Source organism: Colossoma macropomum, unplaced genomic scaffold (genome assembly GCF_904425465.1).
Source record: "Colossoma macropomum unplaced genomic scaffold, Colossoma_macropomum, whole genome shotgun sequence".
In the NCBI taxonomy this organism is placed as follows: Eukaryota; Metazoa; Chordata; class Actinopteri; order Characiformes; family Serrasalmidae; genus Colossoma; species Colossoma macropomum.
Genome location: NW_023494794.1, coordinates 3,187,076 through 3,209,641, shown reverse-complemented (window position 1 = coordinate 3,209,641; position 22,566 = coordinate 3,187,076). Strand labels below are relative to the sequence as shown.

Sequence of the window (22,566 nt, the reverse complement as noted above, 5' to 3'; positions counted from 1 at the left end):
CAAGTCTATGGTTACTTAACCACTTGATGTGGTTTGAGGCAATTGCATGATGATTTAGGTACTGTGCACAGTTGTAATGGGTGGTTAAAAATTTCTATTATTAGTTAGCTACATTACACAGCTCCAGTGCAAAAGTAAAGAAGCACACTTCAGACACCAAATATGCCTTGGCCAGTCTGCTATAATAGAAGAAATGTATCACCCAATGAATACTTTAAGGCTAAAATTAGAGTTAAAACTGCAGAAAATCAGCAAGGCAGGTGAATTCTAGCAGGAAACTTGCACACATTTCACACTCACAGCTTTCAACCAACATTAGGACAATTATGAATGCTGGAACAAGCTCGCTTTCCCAACAGGATGGTATCATGATAGGACCCTTTCACTCTGCCTTGGTCTGCTTATCTTCCTCCCACTGTTCTTCTACATTCCCTTCTGCAAAGAAGTTCAGTTTCTGCAGTTTCCTACACACCAGGAACATCTGAGTTTTGAGGACTTTTCAGGACAGTACATCCTATTCCTTCAGTGCTGCCCTCATTCAGCCCGCAACAGCTCCACATGTGGTAAAAATATCTCTTTACTGCCTGCGAGAGTGATGTTCCCTGCTTGTTTTGGTTTACAGTTGTCTATGCACCACTGCCAAAACCATGGAAAGGAAAAAAAGAGTGAGAGGAGACGTAGCGAAAGCAGATCAATTGGCAACAAAGACGTGGCGCACAAACAAGCCCACGCGTGGTAGGCATCTCAGTACGTTCCTTACATAATCACATTCTCAGTCACACACAAACCCTAATGCAGCTGCTGCATGGAAATATGAATGCAATATAAGGAGGTGGAGCAAGCAGCTGAGAGGCTGAACAGGTGTTCAGAAGAAGAGACGGCTGTGGCTAGCCCTCGCACTGGCCCTGTCTGTTTCGTATAATTTATTTACAATAACAGTTACGTATTTAGCAGATGCTCTTGTCCAGAGCAACGTGGCATAGCAGGCAAATATAACATTTGGAGTCTTGCCCAAGGACTCTTATTGGTACAAAAGTGACATTTCTGCCTGGATGAGAAATCAGAACTCTTCCATGTGCAGAGCATTGCCATTTTCCACGCCAGGGGTCATCAGATTGTCCTGCAGGTCCAGAATCCTCATCCAGAAACCTAATCAACTCAGTACTTAGGTACCAAGTTTAGTAGGTGTATTTGACCAGATGTAAATCACCAGTTGTGGACTCTAGCCTTTCAGGAGTGGATCTGATGACCCCTGCAGTAAGCTTTTTTTCTTTTCTTTTTTTTTGCCACAGCACTCAGAGACAGCAGCTGTTCGACCACCCTTCACTCATTACCACTATGAATGGGATAGTGGTCACCTCCAGATGTTTCATTCCAGAGGTCTCATTATGGATCCATTTCACATACTGGAAGGCAAGCGTTCCAGCACATTCTTGGTTAAGACCAGGAAACCGCATGCCTCATTGCCTCACTGTCTTTCAGATATGTGGAAGGAGGATGGGATGCATCAGGATTTTTCAAGAGATCACACAATGGGTGTGTCTCAAAACCTAGTGAGCTCTCTACATAGACAGCATTTTACGTCACAATATGCGTGCCCCCGACAAACATTTCAAACATGCTGCCTACTGAGGTCTCTCATTTTGGCCCAATATCGAGAGAGCATCGGATGTTTCCTCAGCCGCTGAGGTAATCCCGCGATGCAGCGCGACGCAACTTTTGTTTAAAGATGCCGGGCAGAAGCGCTTCACCAAGCAGCGACGTCATCTTGAAATGTAAGTTATTCTGATTTTCTGGGGTATTTATCTGTTTTCTAGTCATAAAGGTGCACAAAGAGCCTATATTTTCCGCGTTTGACCACAACTATTGTCTATTTTGCTGTTTCATTCAGAGCAAATACAATTAAAATCTAAACTATAAATCTATAAAATCTAAAATATAAACCACCAGAGCCAGAGCGGGATCCATGTTGGCTAACTGTGATTCTGACGGCTGAAGTAAGTAAACGCCGGTCTCGTGCAGTGGGCGGGAACAAGCGGCAACGTCACGGCTGTCTAACTAGAGCGTCTCATTTATCTGCCTTATAAGGATAGAGAGCTCACTAGGTTTTGAGACACACCCATTAATTAACCAAACACTGAATTTCTTGTTCAGAAACTTATTGGAAAAGTCTGCTCCACAATCATTATGAAACTGCCATTCCTGTAAAGTAGACCGAGTCTACACCCAGATGAATGACCCACAGATGATGGTAAATCCATCCAGCAGGTTAACACAACATCCTCTCAAGCTGAATTAAACATCTCTTTCATCTAAACGTCAAAAGCAAAAAAAAAAAACGTCTGCAGTGGAATAAGGAGGGAGAAAGAGGCTCCACTTCTCGGACAGGAAGGTGTTAACCAGCAGGCCAAACAAACCAAAAATCATTCATGAAAAGAATATGGCTATGACTGCACCTCATGTACATGGAAGAATCAACTGTGTTGTGGTGGACATCAAATTTATCCAAAGGAATCCACACATCTGTCAGGCATCAGTGGCAAAAAATACACATGAATTTGGTTTTCTATATCAAATTTAACCATGCAAGAGTCACCAGTGAACAAGGTACAAGGCTTCGTTGTCACTGCTGTCATTAAACCCTGTAAACATTCTTTTAATGTAACTTCAATGTAACTTAATGTAACAACATCTTACTCTAAGTAATGCTAGACCATTTCTGTTGGTCATTATGAAATGTTTATTCAAAATAATATGCAGCTAGTTCTTTCAAACGAGCACCTGAGCCCAAACTAAAATGCTATGTTCAGACTGCAATACCTTTTCAGATTCAATAACACGGAACTCTAAAACCATTCAAGAAGACCTAGAGATGTCTCAGTGTTTTGAAGGAGGAAAAACCACTGCAACACACGTTTCATCAACACCATCAGCACTACACAATCATAGTCTCTCTCATCTCTGAAAAGCGTGTGTATGTGTGTCGGTGAGAGTACAGAAAAACTAGAGATGCTCTCAGCTCACCCCTGGCTACGGTCCCCAGAGACAAAAAGAGAAAGTGAACAAGAGAAACTGCACTGCAATTAAATTCACCCCACTTTTTCCGCCTCTTAGACGCTGCCCTAGATTCAGGAAGAGGATGAGAATGCGAGGAATGCTTTTGGAATAATAATAATTTAGTGTGGAGTTAAACGGCAAGCGGTGCAGTTTGACTGATAATGACAATACCATTAGAGCTGGCGCAGAGTCTATCAGTCACTCACATGATATGCTAGTTGGCCTAGACAACAAGTCAATAAAAAAGGCCTCCTAAGAGAATTTTAGAATTTTCTCAACATCAAGAAAGTATATTTACAGCCTTGCTGGGTTCTTACTAGGGCTGTGCACAGGTATTAGAGTACTCTGTTAACCATTCGAGGATCCTGAATTTGAACACTGAAATCACTAATCAGGTACTCATTATGTCTTATTATGGGAAGAGAAAACGAAGAGGTTATCTATTCAGGGCATGCAGATATTAATCAACAGCAGATGCCTTAACAGGACTGTCAAATGTGACAGTTTGGCAAGCAAGTATATTATACTTTACTACCACGAAACACAAGCGCCAGAATGTGAGCACAGTGTGAATGACGCATTGCTAAGGGTGTGACTGAGAAAGCCGACTCTGGTGCAGCTTTTTCGGTAACTAGGCTGAAGTGCGGCTGATTCTGCTTGATGGTTTTTGTTTGGATTTTTCTCTACTTTATGAAATCTTTTAAATATGTGTGTTGTTGAGTGGGATTCCTTTAACAATGGCAGCAAACACAGCCTTTAAACAGGTAAATCTGTGAACACTAAATAAACTTTCGGGATAAGATGTAATACGTGTGTGAGAAGGCACTGCACAAAAAGTGTTTGCGGCCACAATACGTACTCACAAATGGTGTTACTGTTTCCCAAATTAAATATTCTTTTTAATTGGGGCAGAATTTCTACCTCTAAAATTTTTCGGTTGGAAAAAAAATTATTTAAGCTATCTCATTGTCACTAAATTATCATTTTCTGTTTTAAACCTGGAGCCTCAAGATTTGTTTCCCAAAAGAATGTTATTTACCACAAAGAGATAAAATGGTAGGATGTTAGCTGGTACACTTTATAGTGATAGTATTTATTTTAAGTAAGCAGGTTGGCGTTGTGTCCGTGCCAGATGCCCTCTCAGAAAGAAGGTACTAAACCATCATATACCATTGCCGTTATATTTTTAAGCTGCCTTGTGTCCACACACCCTGTCATGATTTTAGACTTTTTATGGCGTTTAAAAATGTACATTATGAATATGCATATTTCCCCTGGGACAGCAAAGACAGTTTACCTTCAAAACTCATTTAAGGCTCACAATTGGATCTTAAGAGTACTGTTGTGCTTTTAAGAGAGCTCTACACTACCTAAGCACACCAAGAGCTGAAACAGTTCTTTAACAGTTTATGTTTCATGCTTCACAGTTTCATTTGCCTTAGTTCAAATCGGCTGATTCCAGACGCAGTTGGTTTTTGATTTACCTTTTTGGTTGTGGATTGCTGCAGCGCATCCTAACTACTATCCATAGCTTATCTTAGCACATGCACACATACACACAAATCATATCTTCAATCAAGTCAAAAGAGGAAGAAATCAACAACCTGTAAGTAACTAAAGAGCTATAAAAGAATGCAAGTGATCCAACCAGTTAAAACTCAATTTCTTTGTGAAAGAAAAGTGTCATGATAAAAACTGAGATAAAAAAGGGACAAGCAACTACAATTCCATTCCTGACAGCTTTTTCTCATTCACTGTTCTCTGAGATCCTAATACTGTTTTGTTCAGTGGAAAAGCTGAATTTTAACACATTCACTGTGACACAACTACACCTCAAATAACACGTTCTCAGAGTGAAAACACAGCATACATTTAGTCACACACTGAAGTTTAATTGGGACTTTTCCCACATGGTGGAAGGAGGGAAAAATCCAAACCAAAGCCATCGGCTTCTCAGACAATAAAAGCCGCCACCACAAGCAAATTTCTAGCAGACAACAATACTACTGACTCAGACGGGGGAAGCCCGAGGTATTACGCTTATTCACGTGGCTGTTTTTTTTTTTCCTATGAGAGCACTTGTGCAGTAGACTCCGCGTGATGTGTCAACAGCAAGAGGGTTTTTCTTCCTACCTGTACTTGGCCCTTGCCCATGATCTTGTCTACAATCTCATTGTCGTCCTTGTTGAGCTTGGACTTGTCGTAGCATTTCTCGTAGCACAAAATTCTCAGGCACTGAGATCCTTCCAGCTCAATTTCAAACTCCTAGTGGGGGAATGTGTGAAAAGAAAAGAAATAGGATATTTGACTGGCGTGGACAATGTCCAATTAAAAATAGTTCAGTCTGATTGGATAAAGGAAGTAAAAAGAGGATGTATGAATGGTCTACAGTCAAAGGAGACTTGCCTCGTTCCAGTGTGGCTCGGTGGTGTCTCTGAATACTCGGGTTTTGGCCTTGCTCACAAAGTAGCCAAAGGAGTCCACCTCCAGAGTGCAGTACAGATCTAAAAAGGATGCACAATGAAGACATGAGCTGTAATCAGACCAAATAAATATCATTGTTGCACAAAACCTTCCATCTCCATTTTGCTCTTTTTTTGTTTTTTGTACTTTTTTTTGCATAATTTTGAAAACTCCAGTTATCCTTTGCATTGTTTTAAAAATTTTATTTTAAAAGGACGAATAGAAATTGTCTAAATTTACATGGAAAAAATCTTGTTACATTAATTATAAGTTAACAATATTTTTCTTCACTTGTACAGATACAATTTGGACTGACTGATTATTTTATTGCAGACACTTTATTGCCAACTCATTATTTTATTACACAACATGTCGGCGGTAATTGTATCTGATGCAACGCAATTTATTGTAATTCAACTCTGTTGTAGCATAGTACACATAAATATACAATATAATACATACAGTAAACAATATGCAATTACGATTTACAACATTTGATGATTTTACAACATCTCCCAGAAGTAAGTGGTTGGAAAAGATGGTTTGCTGGATAAGAGGAATCAGTAATTATTCTCTTTGCTCACTTAAGGGTGTGCTGAATGTAAACAGAATCAACTGAAGTTGATTTATATCATAAAAGATCAGAATGAGAATTTAAAATATGCACTGTCATCAGGCAAACTGATCACTGCTGATTTACTGAGAAGATAAATTTTGATCAACGATTTTATAAAATTGAATTTATTCAAGATATTGTGACAACCCTAAAAAAACTGAGGAAATTCTCCACTGCTGAAATGCTGAATTTAGCCTGTTTCTGATGGTCAATCCTTTGTTAGCTACATTTTCTAAAGACTGGTCAAGGTTGGACAGAGCAATTACAGAGTATGTCAATAGTCCAAGCCTTAACGTTTAGTTTCTGAAGCAAAGACCACTAATTAACAAGCATGTGTGTCAGCGCTAAAAGTGAAAATATGGAGACATACAGACAAAAGAGGTCGACCCCCTCAAGGCAGACATTGCAGATAGAAAAGCATCAGGTTGCCAATTGACTGTGTGTCTGTCTATCTCACCAACATGTCACTGTAATGGCTCACACACACACACACACACACACACACACATTTTTGATTGATTCTCTGCACCCAACAGTGGGCGTGGCTTGCTGACAGCATGACAGATTGCTACACCATGTGACCTCTGACCTGGAATACGTGTGGAGTGTGTGTGTGGGGGGTAGAGGGAAAGGAGTGAGTGTTTACTGCAGAACAGATCAGTCCCACAGCTCAGGATGAGATGCGTTAAGTATTGTGTTAGTGTTCATGAGTCACTCAATACACTAAATGGACTGTAATATATATGTAAATGAAGGGGGCAGAGCTGTAGCGAAGCTGTTAATGGCCTATGAGCTCACATTACATGCACATGTAAGCACTGCTGGCCTAAGGCAAAATGACAATTTGTTATCATTATTGTGATCAATTATGTCACTATGTCATAATAACGTTGTAATTAACATCATAGCATCTAATTTGCATATGTTTTTTGATACATCATGGCATCTTAATTACTATGTAATCACTTGACTGCAATTTTGTGAGCTGACTGCAGTTGTTTAAGCTGACCAAAATGATTTTCCACAGTTGTTCGCTTTCCCAAACATATGTTCTGGAGCTATGCTCGACATTAGTTGGGAGCTACTAAGAATAGGCAGCCAAAAAGCAAGACAGAAAATGAACAGAAAGAATAGACAGAAGATCATTAAGACTAAGAAAATCAGGCTTGTACTTTAATAGTTGCATGCCACAATTATGAATATTGTTTACATGACTGATCTCATCATCAGCACTACGTGACTAAATAATGTGATGTTATATTTGTGCTGTATTGCCCACTTTTATGTCGCTTGCAACAAAAATCTAACTGTGGCAAAGAAAAGAAAAGAGCAACTACCAGGTTATTTGGACTCTGAGATTACTCCGCTCATTATATTCAATTAGAAAAGAAAGCAACACCATAAGATCGAGCCATAGAGAGAAGCTATTTATTACCTGATCCTCTTTAAAGTCCTCACATCCAGAGCACAGAGACCTTTAACTCACATCCTACTCTATTCAACACACCTACCCTTCTAACACACACAGCAGGACGCTTCTAACAGTGCATGTGTGAGTGTGCACGTGTCCTATTTCCACCAGCCCTAGTTGCCCAGCTCCAAATCCCAAAAAGATGAAAGGAACGCCAGATATACACCTCCTCCGGGTCTGAGGAGGAACTGGAGGATTTTTAGCAGCACCAGGCACAGAAACCCAGTTCTTCAGAAGAGGATAAACACATATAAATCCACCTCCGTCCCAAGAGCCAGGGCACTGAGCAGACTAGGCCAACAGGAGGAGGAAAAAAGATTGCATTCTCAAAAATAAAGGTGTCAAAAAGGGTTCTTTGGGGAGATGCTACTGAAGAACCACTTTTGGTTTCCTAAAAAACTTTTCAATTGATGGTTCTTCAAAGAAATATTTCTGTGAATGAGAGGAACCTTTTTAAAGTTTAGAAAACTTTATATAAACGTCAAAGGTTCAACAATTAAAGTTTTCTAGAACCATAGAACCAAGCCAACAATCAGGAGGAACCTTTGTTGTAAAGAGTTTGGATGGAGATTGGTAAAAAGTAGAGCGGAAGTCAACTAATCACCTATACCATTCTTAGTCAGCTAAGACTAGTTATATTTATTCATTTATTTATTTACCTATTTTCTAATTATAATTAAAATACAGTTAAAATTGTAGATGTTTATGCAAAGTTTGAAACACATAGTTAATGAGTCTCTGAAGTTGAATGCTGCATTTACGCTCCCATTTCAGTGGGAGGCGGCTAATAGCAAAGCAGATATGCCACCGCTCTCAATGAAGTGCCACCAGCGGGAGCATATCGCAGCGGTCCACAGAACATTCTGTCAAGAGTTCAATTTTCCCAACTTTCTCAGTTAATAAACCTGAGGTTGATTCTTTTTGGAGCCATAGACGAGGAACGTCCACCACTAGCAACATTTCAGCAGCTGTACCACTATGAAGCACAAAACTACAGTTCTTTCAATGTTAACATGTAAACGCAGCATTAGTGTGGTCCTGTTTTACTTTATTGTTCACGTGCATCAGTTGTGTAAAATACTCAAAGAAAAACTGAGCCAACACCAGATAGAAAGCTACAAAAAAGTGCACTTCAAAAATGTAAAGATGGTTCCAAGAAGATGAAAAGCCAACTCTTAAATGGCATTTTACTCACAATACAACTTCTAATATAATGTTAGTGGTCACTTCTAATTTAAGCATGGACTGTCATTACAGATTGTAGCCAGCCACGCTTTAAATTTAAACGTTCTCAATAACAGAGGGACAAAAATGAAAGTTTGCATTTAAGATATAAAGTAGATAAAGTTTTATGGTCCAATGTGTTCAGATACAGTGACATTTATTTCTTAGCATTTTCAAAATTAGCCCGACTTCTGGGTTGAAAAAAAGGCCTTTTGTTTGATTAAGAAAATCTCTAGTCGAGGACAGCTTTAGTTAAGACGCATGAAATGCTTATGAAAGTGGTATAGCTGTAGCACAGCAGGGGGTCTGAGCTTCTGTAAGGCAGCACAGCAGTTTTATGTGTGCTGACAGTGGAAGATGGAGCTATTTACATCCTCGTTAAAAAAAAACAAAGAAAAAAGCTAATATAGTGCAGTGTCACTGCTTTGGCAACTGTGCCGGAAGCCGTGGTGAAGGAGATCGAGATGCCAGAGAAACCCAAGCTGGAGCTGCTGGTGTCATACACAAAGGCTCTCTTAAGAAAAACCCATTCAAGCCATTCTGCGGGGAAAGCCAGAGGAAAATAAGCAGAAATAAAATGGTTTCTCATGCAGATGTGAGGTTAAATTAGGATACAAATGTTTGTAATTGGTTGTCCCACTGGATGACAGTTTGGAGAGGGATGTGGTGTTGGTTTGTGACATCAGGGAAAATGACCACAGCCCTGGTCAATGTTGAGAGTGGGAAAAAGCTGAACTGTCCTTGCAAAAACTCCTGATAAAACACTCGCACCATATCTTTGAGTTAAACAAGTAGGAATGTAATCAAAAAAATGGTGTATGTGTGCATCTCTACAGAACAAAGAGCAAAATAATACATAGTGTGTGTGTGTGTGTGTGTGTGTGTGTGTGTGTGTGTGCCTACATGACTGAGAATGTGGGGTGTTTTTGAAAATGCAGAACTCCATGAAGAGCGCGGTCTATTTTAAGCCGATCGCTGGAAGCATACCACTTTTCTTGGAGAGGAAACTGCCTAATCGAATTCCTTTGATTGGATACGGAATAATAACATTAATAAAAATGAATGGAAAGAAAGGAAGGCTGCATTAAATTATAGAGTGGAAAGAGGAAGCTATGAAATATAAATATATATAAATACAGCAGAGACCATGTCGAGGGAATCAAAAAAGAGCACAGAATAAAACTCCTAGAATCAGAGTCAAAGCAACGATCGACCATAAATAATGATGATTCATATCCTAAAACTGAGTGAAAACACATGAAACATTAAAAATGAGTTGGAGAAGGCAGCTGACAGAGAACATGAACACTTGTAGGATTTTAAGTCAGGATCTTCTTTCTTCTTGCTCTGTTTCTTAGGCACTGACGGAGGATCTGACTCATTTTTATAATACTTCACATGTTCGTGAAGTTGGTTGGTCTGTGGGGTCTCTGTGCTGCAAGATGTCCCTGTCACAGTGCTCTGAGGATTCTCAACTCCCTCTCAGATTCAGTGCACTGCCCCTAGCCAATCAGCAGTGCACAAAAATACTGACTCAGGGCTTTGTAGAAAATACCATTGACCAACTGAGTGGCTGTCGCCAGACAAAGTATGTACTATAGTGATAAATGAGGAAGCAGTTATGTATAAACTATATACTATAATCGTTCAACAAAGGACACATTCGCATACAGACACACACTTCATATACATGACACCCACAAAGGCACACACTCTCTTTCATAACGCAACAAATGGGGGACAGATGAGAAGCGTCCTTGCAGCCCAAGTCAAATCAATAATGAATGTAAACCACACTCCAAGCAGGGGGTTCTGGGGGATGTGCGACGAACAAAGACAACAAGCAGATGCGAGACCTATACACACATACACATACACATACACACACACACACACACACACAGACACACATGGATACATGCACATACAATGCCTCTTTTGAGCAAAGTCAGTATAGTGGTTACTCAAAGCAGGCCTCTTTGAGAGGAAGCATCGAGATTGCACTGCACTGTAGGGCTTTAAAACACATGCCTGACTGTTATCAGAGAGACTAATCTACAGGGCATGGCAGCCATATGCTACAACTAATGTTATGTTAATACACAAGAAGACAACGTATGCAAAGGTGATCTGCGTGTCCTATGAATACACATGGGGAATGTACACTATCATGCAAAACTTTGGAATCACTGTTGAAAAGTGTAGAATCACTGTTTTATAGACTTTAAAGCAAATTTTGTTGCAGATATATTTAGAAAAGGACAGTAAATTTTGCTTGTACTCTTCAACTTGACAGACTTCAAATAATTAAAAGCTGGAATCTGAGATGTGTCCAGAATGATAAATGGAGCTCTTGAGGATTCCACAACAGCTGAGAAAGCTGTATAACATAAAAAAATTAAGTAATAATGATATTAATACCTAGAGTAGTATTTGAGTAGTGATCAAACCTTGAAGCAGATAACTTGACAAGAAATTACTATAAATCGATAATTACAGCATATTATTGTTTAACTGTATTGTAATTGTATTAATTGTATTATTGTAATTTTTTCCAATTTTTTACCCAATTTCAATATTTAATATGACGAATATTTAATATGATACCTTTTATCGTCTAGTTTACTTTATTTCAATGAAGTAAGTTATTGAATGAACTAACAAAGAGATATTAACATAAGTTATTCTGAAGTTTTGAAGCAGTTTTTGTACAGATATAAAATACTTGTGGCATTGCATCTAGGTCTAGAATAACTTTCAGTACAAATCTCAATTCCAAAAAAGTCAGGATAGTGTGTGAAATAAAAACAAAAACAAAAAGCAATGATTTCTAAACACACCCTGACCTGTATTTAAACAGAAACATTATAAAGACAAGATATTTAATGTTTTACCATATCTACATCAAGACTAGGAATATACAGTTCTTATACAGGTGATGCAATCATGCTTGGGTATAAAAGGAACATTCAGGAAAGGCCAAGCAAGTATGGATGGAGGTTTACCATTTTGCCAAGATATGTGTCAGCGAATAATCCAACAACATTAATCGATTGGCAACTACAAGTCTTCTACCAGCCTAATACCAGATTCAGGGAACCTGGAGAAATCTCTGTGCATAAACAACCAAATGACCATGACTTTCCATCCCTCAGACGGCAGTGCGCTAAACCGGTACGCTTCTGTGATAGATCTCACCAAAAGGGCTCAGGAATACTTTGACCGTTATCAGTAAACTCAGTTTGTCGCTGAATTTACAAATGCAAGTTAAGACTGAACTATGCACAGTGGAAACCATGTGCCAACAACATCCAGAAACACTGCCGACTTCTCTGGGCTACAGTTCATCTGAAAGGGACCTACGCACAGTAGAAATAATGGACGTTGGGTTCTCCGGGCCAAAGAAGAAAAGGGCCACCAGCTTGTGCCAACTTTTTTGGAACACGTTTCAGGCATCAAACCTGTTCATAAGGTTCATAAATTAAGACATCATTTTTTTGTACTGTTTTCTATTTAATACAGGTCAAACTGAATTTACCACTTTTACATTTCTGCATAATGTGCCAACAATTTTGGAACTGAGATTTGTAATTCTGATTGCTTATGAGTGCCACATACCTCATCACTTCTCTGTGATAATTTGAAACACACCCCCTCTTTCGCAAACTCTACTGCACTGGATGTGTCCTATTTTCCCAAAGGGCATAGATGCCTTAAAATTGAGGCTAGTGCCATGGTAACCATGGGTGCCATGACAACTAGGACGTCATGGTTACAGGTGCCACTGTAAGTCCCCAGATCAAAAGCAGTAGCTAAATGTAAAAAGTGCCTCAGTGGTAACTTGACCACTTCATCCTCTTCTGCAGTTGCCTGTTATTCATTATGCTTTGCTGAGTTAAGAAGCTTTCCAACACATTACAGCAGCCTCCAATTAATCTATGTTGTTTATAGTCATTGTTATGGTAACTGGAGCCACTGGAAACACAGTCTTTGGTTTTTTCCTTTTTGGCTCAGAGTCATATATAGTATTTATGTAACGTGAAATACAGACACAGACACAGGCACACAAACACAAGTTGTGACTACATGTGTGAAGACTTGAAATTACTGGAATTAGTCGATCACCTGAAAAAATGATATTTAAAATACATGTTTTCTGCTCAGAAAAAACACTAATATCAGAATAAATGTACATAATATTGTGCCAGGTGGTCCCTCAAGCATCAATGACAGCTGCAAGAGGTGGCAGCAAGGCGGTGCCCAAACCCTAGTTCACAACTACCTTTTTAGGAAAAACAAAAAGGAAAAAAAACTTTTGCATATTTCTAATAATGTATGATATTTTTACAAGCACCAACACATGTATGGCTAGGATAAATGACTTTAAATAATGCACCTAGTCTAGCCTAAGACGTTTGGAACACCTGACTTTCAGTAGCCTCTTCTTTATCCTTCAGACTTGATAATTTCTGATCATCAGTGGCCACCAACACAACTGTACACCCAGTGCAAGACTGGAAGGTGACACTGCTCTTATTTGTATGAGGAGAACATCAGCCGGTTCTAACTTTACCAACTTAAACACATACTGTGACATTTCCAGTAATCATACAGAACAGCTTTGGGGGCTCTACTCAGTGCTGCTCTGTTTGCCCCTGCAGCAAGACTTGCTCCATTTACATGCGCCTGAGCTTGAGTGATGTGGTTTAGCTGTGGTAGATTTGGGTAGTGTAGGGCCTAAAGAAGCAGACTGAAACATGAGAAGAACTGCAAGAATGTGGTGTGTGGTGAAGGACGGTCCACTGGGACTGCCCCTGTGGTTCAGCTCTCTTTCCCGCCGCCAACACCCCCCTTTTTTTTTCTCTGCTGGTGGTCAGCAAACTAAGACTGATCAGGTTTTTGTGTATAAAGCAAGCTTGTCCTGCTGAAGAACAACAAGAAATACAATCCGCCCTTTACCTCAAACATACGCTGTGAATTAGCTGTACTTGCACTCAGGATAACAAAATAATCCAGAAAAAGTGTTTGAGTCTAAGAAACTCTGTAGTACTACAGGTGAAAACACACACTCAGGCACGCACACACACACACACACACCACCCCAGCATACTTACTGGCTGATTCTTTGAAGCCAGTGGCAGAATGGACGATGACATGCAGGAAACCATACAGGCCTGGAGACTCCTCATCTGAAACACACACATATACAGAAGAATGTCAGTGAGAGAGAGAGTCATACTATAACTCTGAGCTTAATTCATAGTCTTCCCCTACCATTTAAAACTCACATGCTGGCGAGTTTGAATGAGATACAGAGATTAGGATGTACCTGGTTTCGCTTCCAAATATTAGGTTTTTATGTGGTATGTGCTCATTTTTAGGCCACAATAAAATGTATTTTTAAATGTAAATATGCATTATAAATTCACCTCCCAAGTTTGGCACGAATCAGATCATCGATATAATGGTTCGTGGCACAGATGAGCTAGCTTGCACTGGAAGAGCAGCATCTAAGTCTAGTCTTCTAGCGTCTAGATTCAAAGGCTTTAATCACAGATATTCTTGGTTCTTAAACAAAAAAAGCTTTTTCTGCAAACTGAAATAGAGTTTGGGATGGTTTTATTGAAATATGGTGTTGTTCCCTGGAAAAGGAGTAACAAAGGAAATGAAACTCAAGCGTGGAGTTACATCTTTGCCATTTTACCGAGGAAAGCAGTGACAGCTGGTACTCATATATGTTTGCAGATATTCAACTTCCTTTAGCATAATTCAAGCCTTAATAATCAAAAGATCTACTTGACAGACCAAACACTACATAAGGTTGCTTTGAACATACCATTTACTCCTCAGTCAACACAGTCCTTATACAGAAACTAAGCTGCAAAAAAGTCCATTTTGAGCTTGAAATTTAATTTTATTTGCGATGTCATGAAAATCAGTGCAAAGTTTTGCCCCACCCACTCACTCTGACGTTATAGTGTTTCAGTCTTTTTCAATGAGGCACAGCATATTGCAGTATATCACAACAGCATTCATTTACATATACTAGTTATAAAGGCACAATGACTTTAAGGCTGGAGAATGATCATGGGCCCTGCCAGTAATCTCACATTTAGTTGCTTAGTTAGTTTCTAACACTTTAAGACATACTGTTATCTAAAAAATGAACATAACTATGTTGTATAAATAAAAAAGTGTTATCTTGAATCCTGAATTTTGTCCATAGTTTTGACCAATTTTTTTAAGATTTTTGTTGTCCGCCGCTTTAAATAAAAAGTGATGAGGAAACTCCTCCTCACCTCCCTCAGTCAGCTTTCAACACAGCTGGTGGTGTTTGTATTACATATCTGTGAGAATGTGAGAAAGCATTTGTGTGTGCAGTGTTCTCTTCCTCTTTGTGTGTGGTCCAACATGCACATGATCTCAGGAGAAAAGACACTTTAAATATCAGAAAACCTCTATCAGTGCTTGTGTTTAAATATGTGCAGTTCCTAATGGACCGTACTACCCACCTTCTCTTAGATAAACTGCATCCTCTTGTCAGGAATGCATGAGGTATTTTGCTAGTGGGCAAGCAGAACAGTTAACTACTCTGCATGTTATTAGAAGTGAATGAAAGCAGGTATAAAGGTGAATTGAGAAAGAATAAAACTGGTGGTATTAGAAAACGATGAGAGGTTGCTCACGGGCACCTACTTTAGTGCCTTTTGTTCTACAATAAAGTGACAAGGTCTATAAAAGACCAGAAATTTAGAATGTGTCTCTGCTATGAAGCATGTGATGCTGACGGAGAAGCAGAATGCCGTCACTTTATGCTACTGAAGTGTGAAGTATATTCCTATGCATGTGTTTGCTTGTTTAAAATAAAAATCTATGAATTTCTGGCTTTTGTTCAATCATGTTCTTTACATATCAAAATAAATGCAGTGATGGCACTGAGACTTCACATTTTCGGCGCAGAAGAGCAGATGAAAAGGCAGAAATAGCCGTTAACATAAATATTGTACAGTCTGCTTGTACAGTCTGTCTTGTATAGTATGGTATGCAAATAAACCTGCAACACCAACATTATTGCACAGTTTGCAGTGGGGTTAAAGCTGACAACAGAACGAGTGGTTTACCAATATAATATCTCTCTCATAGTCCGTCACAGAATAAAGACTTCAAGGGCAAGAGGCACATCCCCACATCCTGTGCTTAACAGCTGTACAAGTACCCACACTACCTCCACCACCCTGAGATAAATGTCACACACAGAGTGTTGCCTGGGACACTCCTGTATATGACATTTGTCTCAGGGAGGTAGAGGTGGTGTAGGTACTTGTACAAAAATGACACTTTAGCACTTTTTGCAACACATTATCAGTAATGTCATATGTGAAGCAGATCATATAAAAGTAACAGATGAAGCAAGGTTTAAGGGCAGATTTACTGAGAGAGGCACTAATTACCAAAAGTTAAGAGGCACTACACGCTGGTGAAAGTGGTACATTTAGTGGGTTATCTACTAAGAACTTCCAAACAAATGAACAAAGGAGCAATTTCATAACCAACATATGATCTGTGCCACTTGTTTAGCTCACATGCATTTTGCATGAAAGCCTGTTTTCACTGGGTAAGAGGAAAAAAACATATTATTCCGTTTCAGATTCAAACTGTGACTAATTGGGTCAATATTACAGCTTATTTTCTCAAGATTTTGACGTAAGAAGTTACAATAATGACCATTACAATATGTACTAAAAATTAAATGTTCAAATGTACTTAGTAAAGTTCAAATAAATGCGTAATATGATTCATGTCATTATATGATTTTTCAACATATTAAGTAATTATTCTGAGATCATACACCATTATTTTGGCACAATACGTCAGAAAAACATCAGAGAGGAAATAAGTATTTTTTTTTACTTTCTGTTTGAAAATATTGATTTTTGGCTGGACGGATGAGCTTTTTTAACAGTTGTTTGACTCTTTGATAGTGTTGAAAAACTACCCAAAGTATCAGTAAATAACAGTTTAACACATATTTTAAACCTATTTGGCCTTAGGTTTATTATATATTTATTATTTATAATGTGACATGGCAGGCATTTCCAAGAGTTTTAATGTATGTATTTATTTATTTAATTAAAAAAAAACATTATTACATAATATTACCATTATATTATTATTATTAAAATAAATAAATGTGCTTAAAAAACCCTCCATTTCTCTGTCTCTGAGTCATGTTAGCACCAAAAATAAAATAAGCTTTTCATAGACGTTATGCAAATGCAAAACCAAAAAGGAACAAGTGTGATGGTGTAAAATATTAATGAATGTGCTCTTTGATCTTCAAATCAAATTTGTGAGTGAGTAAAGTGTGTTATTAATATGATGTATCATTTCATGAAGTTAGAGAAAGAGAGGGAGAGAGAGAGAGAGGGAGAGAGAGAGAGAGACATCCCAGAGAGGGAAAAAAAACAAAAAACACATCTCAAATCCACAGGCTCTCTGCTGCAGCATGGTTTCAGGGTGGCCTTGACCTTCAAAAACGCACATACATATGTACATATGCACGCACACACACAATCTTATTGTATCAGTTGGAGTGCGGTGGGTGGCACGCTCAGGTTACGTCCTCCCTCTGGCTGAGTTTATTTAACCGGAAGTGGAAAGGCTGAATCCCTATAAACTCATGCCGACCCATCAGTGCGATATGTGATGGAGTAAACACATGAGGAATCTGCTCTCTACGTCCAGTAGATACAGAGCCTACCTAGCAAAATAAATCTGTGTCTCTATTTAATCCTTGGCAGTACCCTTAGTAGAAGACATGATATTTTTTAGATGGAATTATATGATTACATTTACTCACCACAACAGGAAACAGTATGAACCTTATTCATGGCCATCAGATTCTCTTTCTTCAGACAATGGAGCTTAATAATATTAATATCATATCAAAGCCCAACACAAAATGCAACCCAGATGCTAAAGACCTTTAATTGCATCTGTGCAAACTAAGGCTTATAAGACTACAGTGCTTCTCCAAACCATCACAGACCTAGACCTTTAAACAGAACAGATGAAGACTGTCCTGCCCAAAGCGCTTTCACTTAAAGACATCATTATGACAAGACTGTTTCAGCCTGGTACCAGTATGTACCACAGCCCCTCTCTCCCTCTCTCTCTCTCCATCTGAAAAGCCTCACTGTCACACACAGCCCCTGTAATGAAGGACTCCCACTACGACCCTGTTCCATCAGTCTGACTAAAGTTTTTTTGTTTTTTTTTGTTTTTTTTGAGATGGGGGGAATGGTGCAGGGAGGGTGGCTGCTGCATTCCTCCAACAGCTGGTCTTTATTTTACCATGTTCCTTATTTCTCCTGTTCATGACAGCAGAAAAAGGCTTTAAAGACTGGAGGAAGAGATAACCACCAAATACATCATATATATGTCATACAGCAAATACCGATACCAAAAATATCCTCAAAATCTGAAACTCAAAGTAACGCTAGGAGGAGGGTAAAAAAGGAAAGGGAAAGTGTAAAAAGTGAGAAAAAACAGGAGTTCAAACATTTCAATGAAGATACAGAGAAAATGGGACATCTAACAACCATGCAAGACCTGGTAGACCACCAAAACTATTACCATCAGATAAACACTGCTTAAAGCTCTCATCATTGAGAGAGAGATCTGCAGATCTGCAGATCTGACAAAATCCACAAGTCTGTCCATCCTTCCACTGTTAGAAGACAACTCAATGATATAGATCTGAAATGACATGTAGCTGTGAAGAAAGCGGCAAAAAAGAAAACTTGCAAATCAAACAAAAAACTGCTGGTGTTCTTAGAACAACATACTGTCCACCCCAGAGTCCAGACCTCAACATCACTGAATGTGTTTGGAATGATCTGGATTGTGAAAAGCAGAAACTACAATTTCTAAGACGTAAATTTCCAGGTGTGGAGATTTCCTTGAAAAACTGACAGCAGGTCAGCCAACAATAATGTAAGCTATAGTAAAAGCAAAGTTTAGATATTCTAAAAAATGCACATTATATGTAGTTCTTGAGATTTCTGTGTAATTTTCTGTTAAACATACTTTTCTCAATGTTGTAAAATGAATAATTTGTACTTAATGACTGTTTTGACTGGAAATTAAATAAATGAAGGTGGCCTAACAAACAGTACTGTGTTATATTGTGTTATGTCATGCACAGTACTGTTTGACATCATTATATGACCCTTATTAGCCAACACACATGACACTCATAAAGCTGCGAAAAGGAGGGGGTGGATGTTTTCAGACTTTACTTACTATTTTGGATGCTGACAGCTGGGCTTTAATTGTATTTTACTGATTAAAAAAACAGTAAAATACAAGTTAAAAAAATAACTAGTTCTTCGTTACAGTGGTGGCCTGGCAGGGTCCAATGTGACTTGATTTTAAACCCTAATTTGAGGCATAATATTCTAGTCCACAGTATCTGCAATCACCACCAGGGGGCATTACATAAACACAATTCTTCATGTCTATAATGTTACATGCCCATAAAAGTCTATATGAAGTCTAGGCCTTCTCAACAGTCCAATAAATATTATACAACCCAATTACATGTAGACGTTCGTTCACATGGTACGCCAAAAAACCACAGTAATCAGCTTGTTTACCTCCAGCTGTCCATAAACAAAGGAAAATGGCTCATTTAGCCTCTCAGTTTGGGATGAAGCAAATTGGAACGTGCTGCTGATTCTTTTACAGTCTGCACAACAACATAGCCTGTGAAGGTGAACAGGTTCGGCTGGAGAACGATCTCCGTGATTAATGGATTTCAGCGTTTGTACGCCAGTACCTAGATCTGATCAGGCTCGTACTGCTCTTGCATTAGAGATTTTCACTCTACTGAAAGAAGGTGGGTCAGTTTCTCAAATGCTATTTGACTTCAACAACTTATACACTACATCCTGCTATATAACAATACTGCTAAGAGACCAGAGAAACAGTCTACTCTACCACTCCAGTAGGCCTGTGATGATTATTCAACAAAATGTGTAAGTCATGCTGACAGACTGCAACACACTACATTATTGCTTCACTGCACCATGAAAAAAGAAATAGCTTGTTGCTGAATGATGCCAGCACTGATATAAAAGAAACAGAGAGAGGAACCAGCAGGAGGCATAATGGTCTGATTAGTTGATTAATCTAATAAAAGGCCACAGATGAATCGATTACAGGAATAACAGTTAGCTGCAGCCCTACACTACAAGCTAAAGGCTGGGGCAGCATTGTCCTGCAGGTCTCCTCACCCATTCTGCCCTGCTAAACTTGGCTCAGTAAATCTCTCCAAGGGTCCGACAGATGGCTTTAATGTCACCCAAATCCAAACAGGCCCACCACAAAAACAAACGAAAAAGGGTCTGAATGTTAGCCCCCACCTCGGTCACCGGGCACCGAGAGAGGAAAAGAGAGAAAACATGGCATAGGTTATCACCGGATTGGAACCAGATTGTAACCTAGATTCTTCAAAAAGTATTTCTGGCTCCTGAGGAGAGAGGGAGAGAGAGAAAGAGAGAGAGAGAGAGAGGAAGGCAGGGACAGCTGCACTTTTCAAAGCCCATTTCTACAGAGAAGTTAAACCTTTTTAATTTGAAACAGGAGTGAGAGCAGAGATGTGGTTTGGATTCTGAAGCTCTGATAATGGTAAAACATGATGTTATTTTCAATTCCTGTAGATGGACAAAAGATTGGTATGTGTGACTCACCGTCTTTGTTACTAGTGACAGGGATATTGTGGACTGTACGCAGTTTGAAGCAGGAGCTGGTGAGGACCTGAAGCTCTAGTGTACTCAGCACACACGACTGAAGATCTGCAATGAGAAAAGCTCTGCAATAAAAACTCAACATTACCATCAACCAGCAGAGACTGTTCATTCTACACATATAACACAGCACTCTAGATCACAACTTTTACACACATGCTTCCACAGACAAACCATAGTGGATTAAGCTAGAAGCACGGTTTGCTTTCCTTGCAACCTCAGGTCTTGAAATTAGCTCAGTAGTTACTAAATAATTCAAAGAAGTCATTGGACAGTATGCCTCAGACATGCCTTAAACAATAATGTACATGCAACGTTAGTATTTCATTTGATTTGTATGATGTGAAGCCCCATGCAAGTCTCTTGAAACTTAGCTGCAACAGCTGCAGCAAACTAAACTTTACATTAACAACCAATCAAAAAGTTGCTAATTCATCTCAAGATCATGCTGAACAACATCCTTTCAACAAACATGAGTTTCTTGAAGCTATTATTTCTGTAACCGGCTAGTTTATCTAGCCACAGCTGCTAACAGCTGTTTAACCACTTAAAATCACAGGCTTATTACGTACTAAGACTTATTATTATTCAGTAACTACAGGGACTTCAGTGCAAACTGGAGGAGCTATTCTTAGGTTATAGAACCGTGTAATACAATTTTAGACCTGTCAGTGAGCCTGGCCTTTTAAGGGGTTAAATGGCTGCTTGTACCAGCATTATTTATTTTCTCCTCTTCTTGTGCCCCCTAATTTATATAAAGTGTTACCTAGGATTGTATAAATCATTCAGGATCAAAAAATGACAATTATTATACAAGTAAAAAATGTTGTAATAACAAATTGTCAAGTTGTTTCAGAATGATGTTGCAAGAAAAAAAAGGTTCCACTGTATAAAGCTAGTCTTAAGATGAATAAGGGATTAATAAGCCTAGTGCTTAGGGCATTAAATTGCCTTACATTTAAGCTTTAAGGAGATGGTTGTATCACATATACTAACATGGCCTACAGTGATGTAAGATACACAATGATTTCTATAAGTAACAGGACTAGGGCAGCTGGGTCACAGTTTCAGTAGCTCCTGTGTAGGGGCTTTGAAGCTTTGTTTTGGTAGTATAGTTACTTTCTGCGTGTGTGTGTGTGTGTGTGTGTGGGCGCTTGCGTTCTGACCTTTCTTCTGGAGCTTCTGAATGCTCTCTCTCCATTCTGACCTCTCATAATCTGAGGACAGTAGGAACAAGTAACTCTGCACAGAGAGAGAGAGAGGAGAGAGAGAGAAGAGAGAGACAGAGAGAGAGAGAGAGAGAGAGAGAATCAGTGATGAACAAAATATGAGCAATGTCTCCCTCTAGTGAAAAATGAACAGCACATGCTAACAAAATGCCAAACAGAGCATTTGCTCTGGATTCAATTTGTAATTGGTAGTGTGTGGTGTGAAAACTGGCATGTACCGCAACAGATAGGAGTGCAGCTTAATAGCATGATGTAGTGGAACCTGTATTGCCATGTACTGCCTAAAAGGCCAACTCTACCTTGCCCATCAACGGAAAGGTCCACCATGGGACCGTTCTCAGCACAGCAGCGACGCTGACATGGTAGCGGCATGATAGTGAGTGTTTGAGGTTTCAAAGTAATTTTCGGTAACTACTGTAATTACAAAGCAAAGTGTGCCTAAATGACAGGAGTAGCGAATAAAATAGCCAGTGAGTGCAGGTACAAGGTAGGTATACCTAATAAACTCTCTAAAAATCTCAGTGTACTGTAATGCAGCTGTTTCTGTAGAGTTGTGTGTTACCTTGCCATGTTTGCTGTGGATGCGGAAGGGAATGGTTGGCGAATGCAGCAATAAACATGACTCCTGTTCATTCATCTTCTTCCTCAAGCGGTCCACATTGCGGCTCTGACCCTTCTGCGCTTTCTGTTAAACCA

General features: G+C 39.1%; 1 protein-coding gene across 4 annotated transcripts in view; it reads right to left on the bottom strand.

The window, feature by feature from the left end:
- Positions 1 to 22,566, bottom strand: part of abr (ABR activator of RhoGEF and GTPase) — a 199,826-nt gene that overhangs the window by 54,749 nt on the left and 122,511 nt on the right. For all 4 annotated transcript variants that reach the window (XM_036579907.1, XM_036579908.1, XM_036579909.1 and 1 more), the window contains 6 exons: positions 22,433 to 22,555; positions 21,808 to 21,883; positions 20,585 to 20,689; positions 13,946 to 14,020; positions 5,464 to 5,561; positions 5,191 to 5,322 (listed from right to left, as the gene is read on the bottom strand). In XM_036579907.1, the coding sequence (XP_036435800.1) occupies positions 5,191 to 5,322; positions 5,464 to 5,561; positions 13,946 to 14,020; positions 20,585 to 20,689; positions 21,808 to 21,883; positions 22,433 to 22,555 (609 nt within the window). The remainder of the gene's footprint in view (positions 1 to 5,190; positions 5,323 to 5,463; positions 5,562 to 13,945; positions 14,021 to 20,584; positions 20,690 to 21,807; positions 21,884 to 22,432; positions 22,556 to 22,566) is intronic.